This window comes from Crinia signifera, chromosome 2 (genome assembly GCF_055691185.1).
Source record: "Crinia signifera chromosome 2, ASM5569118v1, whole genome shotgun sequence".
Lineage (NCBI taxonomy): Eukaryota > Metazoa > Chordata > Amphibia > Anura > Myobatrachidae > Crinia > Crinia signifera.
This window is the reverse complement of record NC_139218.1, coordinates 82,584,133-82,597,223: the sequence shown is the minus strand read 5'-3', so window position 1 is coordinate 82,597,223 and position 13,091 is coordinate 82,584,133. Positions and strand designations below refer to the sequence as shown.

The following is a 13,091-nucleotide window of genomic DNA, read 5'->3' as shown; positions in this document are numbered from 1 at the left end:
TATAAAACACTTGTAGCTATAATTGAAAGAGGACACAATGCAAGAAACTGATTTTGGGAATATGGAGTTTATCAATTGCGCTTTATGGCAGGATATTTTATCTCTTGACTGACTAATTTGGCTCCTGTCACAATGGCAGACTTGTTTTGTTTTTCAATGAATTATCATGCTGTAATTAGAATTTCTGAAAAGGTGAACTTGGTGGACTGATGTCGAATTTTTTACCTTTGGAAATATACCTGTTCAGTTTTATAGTTTGCTGTACGTAAACACATCTGGGAAGTTAGCAGTGTGCTCTAAGATTCTCTAAAATTGCATGCCCATGTTTGTAGTTGAAATGCCTTAAGGTGCTAAGAAAATCCCAGCAAGTTTTATATTTAAATTTATTGTCTTGAAAATGTAAAAATAGCACAAAACACGACTCAAGTACTGAAACAACTGCAACTTTGTATCACTGATCTTGTGTTGTATCAGTTGTATGTGGCCATACCTTTTCTGATATCATCCCTGCAAAATGTATTCATATTCTCAATAACATGGCAATATCTGTATTCATAAAACGTCAATGCATCATTGGGAACACATGATCAGTGATTCTAACTGCCTGCTTTGGTATATTCATTTCCACATTAATCATCCCTTAAACATCAGGTTCACCAATAAAATGTCGAATAAATCACTCAAACCTCCAGGAACTTGCTCCATAAAGATTTTGATGTATCCATCTTCTGATACGGATCCTAGATACTGAACTATGTTGCGATGCTTGAGATACTTATGAAGTGCAATCTCCTCATGAAGTGGTTGGGAATATCTGTGAAATGAGATTATTTTAGTATTACTATTATTTTACCAACCAAGTGGGTTAACCTGTCTGTATAGACAGTGCAAGGTTTCATGGAGCCTGAAGCAAAACTTTTGTATGCTGCCCTTACCCACTTTATATTATTTATTAGCCGTTTGTTAAGTTATATAGCTCAGCTAATTCCGTTGCGCTTTACAATTGGAAACTGTTATAAAACAAACTGGGTAGTTATAGACAACTCAGGCTTACTATCTATCCATCCCCTTCGAATTCGAGGCGGGCGCAGATGTCACCCACCTGCCCGAACAGGCAGGGGTATGCCTGCATTCGCTGGGGGCCTGCCCAGTGTTTCAAAATGGTGGGAAAGTCCATGAAATACTGGGTGTCCATCCCGGAATGCATCATGCCTGTCAGTCACCTGGCGTACGGCCAGCGAAGGTGATGCTCGGATTGGCCACAAATTCACAGCTCTCCTAACAGATCTGAATAAGGCCCATAGTCTGTTACTTCCTCGCCAGCGTTTGTCCATTTAATATGGTAAAACAGGATAAAATATCTGGTCGTGACTGAATTGATTTGTTTGATATCCACAGTTGTTCTATTTAGTTTTGAATGGGTAGTCTCCATTAAGTCTTTGTTCCCACTGCAGCTACCTAACAAATAGGATGTTGGCAGATGAAAGCCACCAGTGAAAACATGTTTCCATGGAAGTATGTTCAGTAGAGTGGTGGCCTAAGCTGGGTTCTGTTGAACAGTTAATAAATGCCTCAGACAGCAGTCACTTGTGGCTCAGTTTTTGGATTTATTCCATATTTAACTTACCTACTATCTCTCTCTGGTATCTCCTTGATAGCTATACGGACCTGGTTGCTCAGATCTCGTCCTGCATACACCACTCCATAGGTTCCTTTGCCAAGTATTACTCTGTCACTATTTTCATCATAGTCATATTCATACTGAAAATGGAAAATGGCTGCTTGTTTATCACTCTCCTTTTTATCACTTTGTGAAGCTTGATACATGTGGCCCTAATACACTTCTGACACTTTTTATGCATCACTTATTACTGAAAACCGCTATTGTTATATGATTAAATTTCATATTACCTTACAGAAATAAAAAAGTTCAAATTCAAACTTCAAAAAAATATTTTTAAAATAAAAATACCAACCAATATAAACTACCACCAACACGAAAAACCTTGTGCTTCCCATGTCCAGAATCACTGCGGAACCAGATGTGCTCATCCTACCTCAGACAGAAATAGTCAGGGACTGAGACCTTACCTGGCCAAAACAGGGATTAGTACAGGAATTGAATGCTTCCAATTATAGTTATGGACAGGGCCGGACTGGCCATCTGGCACTTCTGGCAAATGCCAGAAGGGCCATGGCCGGGTAGGGCCAATTTGTCCATCCATTTCGAGACTGGCAGTAGCCGCATTGCCTACCAATCTGGGCCCAGAGAGAGCCGCTGGACTTGCATGTCCAGAAGAGATGGGGCGTAACACGAGGCCATGGCCTTCACTTGTGCACGGCATGATCAGCAGAACACTTGAGTATGTAACAGGGGCGTGCGCATGCCAGGCGTGTGTGTGCGTGTGACTCCAGCATGTGCGCGCATGCGAATCCATCGCGCATGTTTATAAATGCCAGGGTCGAATCAGAGGCCGAGTCCGTCCCTGGTTACGGATATGCTTATGGGCCCTACACACATACCGATGTGTGCAGGGCTACCTAGCTATGCTAGGTCGGGCTGTGCTGCGCCGCTATCGCCTAGCACACAGAGCTGACAGCCCACACACAGAGCGAGCTGTCAGCTCTGTGTGCTAAGCGAGCGGACAGCACCAGTGTTCTCCGGTGGGAGAACACTGCCGATGCCGAGATTGATGGACAAGGTCCATCAATCTCGGCCACCGATAAAGACGCGCGGGGACGCGCACGGATGCCGATACAGCCCCCACACATACACCGATGTGAGGGCATTTGCTAAGCGACTTTGCAAAACTAAGCAAAATCGCTTAGAAAATGCCTTAATATCTTGTTTTTCTTTTGTGTGCTGAAAGCTATTTTTTCATATACTCTGATCTGTTTCAAACTTGTTCGAAATGGAAAACGGGAGCTGAAGACAGAGATTGGAGGTAGGAGCAGATACGGACTGAGGATGAGGTGAACAGTTTGTGGGCTAAATATTGTCAAATCTCAAATTTAAAATAAAAACTATCACAGCACAAAGTGAAAGTACACTGCTGAAGCCGTTATTTGTATGGCCTTTTACTAGTGTCTGTATAATTCTCCCTGAATAAAAAAAATCAGGGCATAATGACAGTTATACAGATGTTCTTAAAAGGCACATATTGTATATAAAAATTGTCCTTATATAAATGTATACTTACCTCTAATGTATCTCCATCTGCCTCACCCTCCAGTTCTACGGTGCTGCCTACAACATCCGTGATGATCTCTTTAACAAGAGTACAGAACCTAATAATGCCAATATATGTGTTAAATGCATAGCCAGAGAGAAGAACGATAAATCAATCATGCAAGTTGTTAAAAACCATTTACTGTGACATAACATACCTAAATATGAAGCCGATAAGCATTTTACAAGAGGATACAATGTTTGTTGCTTCTCAGTTAAGTAGCTTGTTAGAATATGGAACTCGGGGATAAATTGCTAAGTGGTGGTTGTGTGTATAAGAACAGTATGGCACCACAGGAAATACTTTTTACATCCCAATAGCACATAGACATTACAAACCATGCTTCAGAGTAGGTTTTTCTTTATCTTTGGGATGCGGTCATTCGTCAGAATGCATTTAGGTCTACAGTCATTAGGTCGACCCCACTAGGTCGACTGGCAGGAAGGTCGACCTGACTTAAGGTCGACATGGGCCAAGGTCGACATGACTTAAGGTCGAATTTGCATAAAGGTCGACATGAGGAAGGTCGACTGGTCATAAGGTCGACATGGGTTTTTCACTGTTTTTTGAGCCGACATGTGCCGACAGGCGGTATTTCATGCCCTACCATCCACTAGGGCGTGGTGGGAGAATAAAATAGTGTGCCGAGCGCAGCGAGGCACCGCGCCCGAAGCATTGCGAGCGAAGCGAGCGATGCGAGGGTCCGATTCTCATTGCCAACTGTGTCCATGTCGACTGTGTCGACATTCGGATCAAAAAACAGTGAAAAACCCATGTCGACCTTATGACCAGTCGACCTTCCTCATGTCGACCTTTATGCAAATTCGACCTTAAGTCATGTCGACCTTGGCCCATGTCGACCTTAAGTCAGGTCGACCTTCCTGCCAGTCGACCTAGTGGGGTCGACCTAATGACTGTAGACCTAAAATCATTCTGACGAATGATCCCAACCCTTATCTTTACAAGGCCTTTTATCAGCACCTGAGATGTGTTCACACTGTAAGCCATCCAGAACCAATGTAAGTAATATAAAAGTGTCTACAATTAATTTTAGAAAAGCAATTCTGTGCGATTAATTCAGTTTTGTTGGCAAAGCAAAAAAGCAAGCAGATTTGCAAAACCATGTTGCACTGCAGATGGGGCAGATGTAACGTGCAGAGAGACTTGGATTTCGGTAGACGGTGCTTAAACTGAAATATAAATTGAAGTGTAAAAATAAAGTTGTCTAACATCTTTGGGCTACATGTAGAAGAAGACAGTATTTATCCTGCGCAGAAACAATATAAATGTATTTTCTTCCCTTTCATGGCAACATAAGCCCTTATTCAGATCTGATCGCAGTACAAATTTGTTCTCAAAATGGGCAAAACCATGTGCACTGCAGGTGGGGCAGATGTAACAGAGAGAGTTGCCACAAAGACGCATTATCGTCACAAAACGATGCCAAAGTCTTACTGGACCTGACGTAGCAATGATGTACTTAGAATCGAGCATCTGATATAGATAGTATTTATATAACTTGAATACATGGCTCTGGCTAGAAGACAAAGAAATATGGTAAGCATTTGCAGAATCTGACAGATGCATAAAGCAAATACTAGCATGGAAAGTATTATCTTTCCCTGCTAATTATGGTCATCCTTTTATTACCACCATTATTTATATACACTTGTTAGTTTAAAGGTCATCAATATTAGGAGGAAATATTTGCATAAATTCACCTATTGCACTGATCCTCTGTGGAAAAGTAAATCTGAAAGTCATCTGAATTATCGTGAACATACAGAAAGCAACATCGCTCATCAAACTTTGATATGCTGCAAAACAAAAGAAGGATATATTTAGTTTAGTATTGTTCATTAATACAGAATATACAGTATAGAGGTTTTCAAAGGTAAAATACAAAAAATGTTTTATTTACACTGTATCCAAAACATAGATGCAGAACCTGTGGGACATGCTGTGGCTTGTAGTTCCACAGCACATTAACAGCCACAGATAGCTTTGCCCTTTCCCACAAAATTGGTATTAGTTCCAAAAGCTCAGGATGGCATAATAAATGCTACCACTAAGCTCGTTCCCTTTATTTGCCATTACGTTTTCTCTGGTGCCTATTACTACAGTACACTCGCCTTCATACTTTGTCAACCTACAAATCATTTGCAGCGCACTGTTTTTCTATAACTATGTTTTAATAAATCTTCTGACCTCTCCAACATTCTATGTCAGTGGTCAGGGAACAGGGGTAAATTACCCCAAATGAGGTAAAAAATTAAATTCCTGGGGGTAATGGATGGTCGTGCTACCGAGACATAGCCAGACATGCAAAGGACCATATCTAGAGGGGCCGCCGGATGTCATCCAAACCGGGAGCCACCGGGTGTCTCCTCCAGTTCAGATGGCACATATTTTACCCATTTTAAAACCCAGGGACTTTATGGGTGCCTGGGAAACACTCCACCCGGATTGACATGCACGCCCTTTAATTAAGTTCTGGTCAAATTGGGGGGAACTGTGTGGCCACCTCTGTAGTTATGCAGCTGCGGAGAAGTCTCAGCAGTGGCACAACTGCACTACATAACATTTCTTTCCGGGCGCCGGGGTGGACTGATGTGCACAAAGAAGTTCGGAGGACGTAGGCTGTGGACACTGCCTGACCCACAACATGGTGAGTAGTGCGCGCTGCAGTGCCGCCTGGCTGCTGCCCCTGGTGATGGGCCCACACATTTGACCAGGTGGGAGAGACACACTGGGATTGCACACTTATGGCTAGGGAGGAGGTAAAGATGTATGTGGCTTCTAATCGTCGGGTAAGAACAGCAGAGCTTGGCATATAATATTACTTTTGACTGAAAAAATATTTTTAATATTATATATAATGAGGAGTTTGTATGTTCTCCCATTCCGCAATAACATTTTGAGTCAAATATTGTAATAATATATGATTTCCTTCCTTTCAAATCAAGGGGGTAATGTCGGGGTATCTAAATATATTTTGGGGTAAAAGGTAAAAAAGTTCCCTGACCTCTGTTCTATGTTTAATCTATTGACTATAGAATAGAAATACATCTTACAGTACAAGAGACTGTAGTGTAAGCTACTTGTGCACAATGTTTCCGTGATTACATAAAGTTATGGGCAAATTCTATACAATCAGGGGAATTCAATTGCTGGTGGAAAATATGAAAAATAAACCATGGCGTGGGTTTTTTCCCCGCAGTCATGGGCATTTGCTATTCAATTAGGGGACAGCTTTTGAAATGCCTGCATCTTTTTTCTTGTACCAACTGTACAGAGCAAGTCAGATTTTGCCTAAAATCATTATTTTTAGTAAAAATCATTTGGACCCCGGTGGCATTCCCACTGAAGACTAATGATTGCTCACATTCCAATGTGGTGTCTTCTGCATCCAGCATTGGAAGTCCAGTCTGTAGCAGTGGTGAGTATGTAGTGTGTGTAAGTGTGTTATGAATGAGTACGAGTGTAACTGTGTGCAGATGCATGAGTGTCTGTGTGTGTTTGTGTGTGAGCCCCATTGTAAGTGTAAATCTCCCTGAAGCTGGCCGCTGGGAGAACTTTCTCTCCCAGTGTCCTATGTGCCTCCAAGATTCCCAGTTCCCTTCCAACTGCCCCCTCTTCAGAAGGAGAGGTAACAATCATATTTTTTATGCTCCACTAGATTTTCAGCTATGAAAACAACATGACTTATTTTTTCAGCTAGATACTGCAGGTATCAGGAGCATGCAGTAATCCAAAACTGGGCGCGTGGTATGCAAGGTTTTTTTACCTCGCTAACCCTTGTGCTCAATTGAATGCCCCCATTGGCCCGTATTCAATACTCGTCGCCATCCTCACTGTTTAACCCCCTCGCCGGCTGCTCGCTCTATTCAACGTTCCGGGGGAATCCTCGCCGTGCTTGATTCCCCCAAACAGAGAAACCCGCGGCTAATGCAGCGAATCAGCAAAATACGCCGATTCCCCCTCGCTCCCAAAATGGAGCGAGGGGGAAATCGGCGTATGCTGGGGGTCAGCTGAATACTGTGGGGGTGAGCGGTGACAGCCAGCAGGCAGCCCTGCTGGCTGTTACCGCTCGCCCGGGCATTGAATACTTGTCATTGTGTGAAGGAGGAACATTCATAGAACCTCCGTATTCTCCAAATGAAAAGAAAGACTATTATTACTTATTCAAATTTTACATACCTGATGAACATTTCTGTGTAAACAATGCATTTTACATCACAAACAGATATTAAATGGTTTGTATGCCCAACATTGATAGTGTGCACACATAACGGATGGTGTAGTGTCGAAAGCAAGTTGGAAGTAAAGAGAAAAATACATTACTGCACCATCATTGTTAAAGGTGTACTTCCAACAGTACTAACCCCGGCCAGGGAGAAAATGGAAGAATCCGGAGTATACTGAATTCTGCATAGCCTCACAGATGCATGCACTTGGCTATGGAGCGTGTGCAGCGTGAAAAAATTCAAGATCTATCTGGAAAACTCACTACCATTCAACTATGACATCTGTCCCATTGTGTGTACTCTTTGGCAATACAGGAGTGTATTATAGGGCACGTGTTAGATGCATATGATGTGCTAGCAGCTGCACAGTCCCATGCCCCCAACTGCGCCTTTTTGGCCAGTACAGTACGGTACTGTTTTTTTGTGCCTTTAACGGACAAAAAGGGCTTTGTACCAGATTTCTGGGTCTCCAACTATCCATTGGAAGTATAAGAAATGTGTTGTGACCATGCACGTTTATCTGTGGCCACACCCCCTTTTCAAATTTGTACCGGTTTTTGCCCTTTAGATGTTGGAGGGTACGCAGTGAGTCCAATCATATCCACTTTATACTCCAGATTCAGACATTCCAAGTTACTGCTGCATAAACAAACTATTTTAAAAAAATCCTCCAAAATGTCTGGTCCCTTCACCAACCTGTTACTATTATCAGTTTTTAATTCTATAGAACACTTGAAACATTCAATGCTTAAGCTAGAGATATTTCTGTGCAAACTGTAAAAGCACTGGGTGAAATGTGTGTCGCCAATGCATCAGAAATAAATCATGAACCAGATCTTATTGGAAATTAAGTGTAGAAGTAAACAGGCAGGAGCAGACACATTCTCTGGTCCATAAACGTGTCATTTTACAAAGACTCTTCCAGGAATTGTTTGGACAGAATGAAGCCAACGCTACTTGCAGACTTTCCTGTCATTATGTGTTGACAATACCAGTTGTGATTGAAAACATCATGACACCAGCTCAGATATTATTCAAATTCCACAGATGAACTGAACTATTACATGCATGCACTGTAATAATATGCATTGCTTATACCTTATGCCTCTTACAGAAGAAGCAGTGAAATTCCACTCATGAATTCCTTTCTGAAAAGAAAAACTGCATAAGAAATACACTTTCCATAAAACAGACATTTAAAGTGTACCAGCCTGCTACAGACAGAGGAGACAGCCTATGAATTCACTAAGCCAGTGGTTCCCAAGCTTTGATGAATAATGGCTCTCTAGAATATTAGCATTGTTTTCACAACAACCATCTCATTTGGTCAACACATGTAGCGATGGAGGGGTATTTTCTATGCGATCTCAATAGATCGCTTAGAAAATTCCCCTACATTGCTCCATGTGTAGGGGCCTTGCGTTAGCGATGCGCAGCCCCATGTTGAATAAATCAAGTTAATTGTCCACATTTTATGATTGGCAGCTCCTAGTGCTGGTATTGCTTTGACCACAAATAATTTGATTTGATCCTGGACAACCAACCCGAGGCACCCCAGCTAGATGCTCATGGCACCCCAGGGTGCATAGGAACACAGTTTGGGAACTACTGTTCTAGGCAATAGTGAAATCATTGTAAATGTGGTCTAGTATCTCACTAGAAGCTGTGCTTCATGAATACTGGTTATGAAGAGCCACAGTGGTCAATAGAAAACCGACTAGCTGCATCCCCATTAACTGAACATTAACTCAGTTCCCCAATATGGCTGTCCTCACTGTATATAGATGCCAAGCACAGCTTCAAGAGAAAAACCTGACATCGAACAAAATAACCACAGCATAGCTAACAATGTTGGTGCTGGCTCACCTGATGTAAATTATCACCCACGTGCACCATAAACAGTGGCAAAATGGGCAAATGGACATAACAGAATGGCTGCTGATGCATTGTGAATTGAACCAATGTAAACCAGTGGTGGTTTTCCAAGCATACTCTTCAACAATTAATTGGAAAGAATAGCTAAAGACCAATTAGCGGCATGTTTTAAAGGCAAAGAAAACATATCTGTTTGGGTTGCAGTCAAAAGGTCAACAATGTCAAAAATTAAAATATCAACACCACAATATCGTCAGCTACTGTATGATGATGACATTGCTGAAACGACAACAATGTTGAAATGACAGCAGATAACATATAGACATACCTAGAATGACAGCATGTTCACAGTGTCGACACTGGAAATGTTAACACTGTCTCAGACTGCAGGGTAGGAGGGTAACGTTCGGGTTAGGCTGCAGGGTGGGGGATTGGGGAGAAGTAGGAATAGGGGAACTGCATTTACACGAATGTTGGCGCATCAGATGATTCCACCAGAACTGCTCATTATATGACCGCCAGGACCTGGAAGTGATCGCTGGAGGCTCTGAGGGTGCCAGGAAGAGGTAAGTCACCTCTTAGCCACTGGGGCAGTTTGTAAACATTCTATCATGTCAACATTACAGCAGTATCAACAATGCCAATACTGCCATGCTACATGTCAACATTTCAACTACGTTGTCATTATCATGTCAACATTATCAAGGTCAGAGCAAGGACTGTCAACCTAGTATAACACGCCCATATGTGTATATATTAAGAATATTTAAATACAGTGTACAAAGTTATCTCCCAAACATGGGATTATAAACTTTACTTCAGTACGAATAGTTCTATACTTTATGTTTTACAACATGGTCACTAGATTGTAGTTGTGGTGTCTGGGGTTTCGGGTCACATGACATCTGCAAACCATGATTAAAATAAATGCTGATGAGTTATTATGAGGAGATATGTGAATCACATGGTCACTGTAAAGGCACCATGCCTGCCAACATAATGCAGGTCTGGAATCCCTTGCACTCCAACACTAAATGACCCAGCATAACCTGCCATAAAAGCTGCTATTGTATTATATAGAGATGACATTAAAATGCAACTGATACAAAGGAAAACACACTAGGATGGCCTTAGCAGATTGTCATCTTCCTTTTAACAAACAAGAGATTTTTAAAAACCTTTATCTTTTGTGCAGTGCATGTGTTATGTCCTTGTAACCCAGAGCAAATGTAGCTCACAGTCACTTACTGTAGGAGAAACTATACAGGAATCGTAGAAATGTTCATTTTGTTATATATTTGAGTTGTTTATTTCTTTAATAAAATATATTTATTGAAAAAAGCTACCTATTACTTATGTCTAAAGGTGCATACACATTGGGCATTTTTGCCCAGCGCGTATGTACAGCGATGTGGGGGAAAATAACTGTGCTGAAAATCTCACAGTGCATACACACTGAGCCATTTTCGCCCGTCCAAGTGATTTTCCCTGGGGTGGACTTTTCATAGCAGGATGATATGGAACGATGTCCACCCATATGCTGATGTATCTCGCTTATCTGCTGATGAGCGGCGGCGGTCAGCGATGATGCTCACCGCCGGGCAATACACATTGGGCGGCTTTTTAGCTGAAAGCAACTCAAACGGTTAAAGTGAGCTGCTCCCAAAATCGCCTAGTGCGTAGGAACAGTTGACATTATAAGGTTGTCAGGGACAGCACTTGGAAACCAATACTGTCCTCTGGCTTGCTCCAGATGAACACTGTAGTTCTGCCTCGATTTGATATATGAAAGGCTCTTACCATTTCCACAGGAGAAACATGCCATAGGGAAACGGTCATCTCATCAGCCTCTTTGTTTATTGAGACGTACGAGGGCTGATAAACCTTTGTTGGCTCCAATACAAGAACCTAGAAACAGAATTCATTTTTACTTGTGTATTTTCCAAACATAAATAATGACAAATATATAATGAAGTCTGGTATCATCTACTATGACAATGTTTGTTTCGGACGCCTGTTTCCAAAGGAACATCCACATAAGAATTTTATAAAGGACGTGATATTTAGTGTTGTGATTTTGTTTTATTTTCTAAATTTGAATTCTTCTGGTACACTCCACTGATTATTCAAGATATCTGTTTAGTTATACATAATACTACTACTACTTCTACTACTACTACTACTACTAATAATAATAATCTAATCCTGCAATAAAAAACTGATCACCACACCTTAATAAACAACCATTATGGGGAGAGACATTCATCAATCCCAACATTAATCTAATGAGAATCACCAGGGTAAAATATTGCAATTTGTTTATGTTTAAGTTCAAAATCCCAGAGTATAAATGAAAACTACTGAAGAGGCACTGTAACCAATGGAGTATAGTGAGTCCACCAGGACTTTAGTATTTCCTTCTCCCTCCTTTATATCCCCATATCTCTAAGAATTCGGGCTGGGTACACACCTGGCAAATATACCTGCTGACCTGTTCTTGCACTGTCTGTGCGGTTAATTCTGTTAAACATTACATTTGAAACTGATACCAGTTGAAATGTCTGTTATTGGGGGTCTGTGCAGCAAATGTATGGGCTATTGCTGGTTGCCCGCATACGCAGTCAGAAGCGCCAATATAGCTGAGTATATATCTATATATCGGATATTGGCCCTCATTCTGATTGAATCGTTCGGATTCACACGTAGCCAAGCGAACAGACCACACATGGACATGGTCAGCGAAGGCACGCCCATAAGTCCGGCGGATGCGTTCATTCGCATCTAAAGTAAAAGGGGAGTGGTGTGCTACCGCAACGTATGATAACGTGTTCACACGGGGCTCGGCCTGTCCACTCAGACATCCAGCGTAGGGGCGAGCGGCCGGACGAATGAACAGGCTGTGCGTGTGTTTCACACGCCACAGCCCGAATTCACTCGGAAGTAATGTCCAACCCATAAACCAATTACCCTCATTTTATAGTGTTTATTGCATTCCATTTCCTTCCCCAATTACGCTACTAATTAACCCTTATTACATGTGTCTTTCTTGTGTTCTGAATGTGCCACTTTCCGAAGTAACTCTCCATCTCAACATCATGGTTTTGTTTGCATGCAAGCATGAGAGTTGACACATGTCGACTTGTTGTAATTGTGAGTACTATTGTTAAAAAACGTGACAGGCACACTTGTGTGTTAAGGTTGCAGATTTTGAAATGGCACATAAGATTAATGTAATGCCAGCACAAGCATGGAATGGGTTAAACATCCCAGGCTGTGTGTGTGACCATTAGGGAGCATGTGACTCGGGGATCCAATAAGGTGCTTGGGAATGGCAGAGCTAGCTGAGTATGGGGTCAGGAAAGGGAGGAGTCTTCCTCTCTTTCCTGCTGAGATTTTCCCGCCCTCCCTTCCCTGTGATAATCGGTTTTAAATGGGGGTTTTTTTCGGGGTGTTTTAATCGCGTTGGCTGATAGGCGGGAAAGAACGGCAGGTTAATAGTTTATGAGCCTTCATTACCCGTTTATGCAACGTATATAGATTATTTTCGGTGCGCTCGCCTATTCATTGACTTAGGCCTTTTGCTCGATCTCCCGCTCGGGGGCAGCGAGACCAGCTGGCTGGGTGGTAGTCAATGTAGTAGGTCGAGTGGATACCGCTTGGTAGGGTAGTTTGATTATGTATGCTGAGTTTGGGGGAGGAGTTTAGTTTAGTAGCCGTTCTTTCTTGGCCACCATTTATT

General features: G+C 42.0%; 1 protein-coding gene across 5 annotated transcripts in view; it reads right to left on the bottom strand.

Annotated features, from left to right (window-relative positions):
• The window catches only part of MAP3K15 (mitogen-activated protein kinase kinase kinase 15), a 249,258-nt gene that overhangs the window by 58,233 nt on the left and 177,934 nt on the right, over positions 1 to 13,091 (bottom strand). For all 5 annotated transcript variants that reach the window (XR_014470326.1, XM_083172491.1, XM_083172489.1 and 2 more), the window contains 6 exons: positions 11,153 to 11,260; positions 8,576 to 8,625; positions 4,952 to 5,047; positions 3,201 to 3,288; positions 1,628 to 1,761; positions 687 to 814 (listed from right to left, as the gene is read on the bottom strand). Coding sequence is in view for 4 of the 5 variants with exons in the window: in XM_083172491.1 (XP_083028617.1) it covers positions 687 to 814; positions 1,628 to 1,761; positions 3,201 to 3,288; positions 4,952 to 5,047; positions 8,576 to 8,625; positions 11,153 to 11,260 (604 nt within the window). In the remaining variant the exon portion in view is untranslated. The remainder of the gene's footprint in view (positions 1 to 686; positions 815 to 1,627; positions 1,762 to 3,200; positions 3,289 to 4,951; positions 5,048 to 8,575; positions 8,626 to 11,152; positions 11,261 to 13,091) is intronic.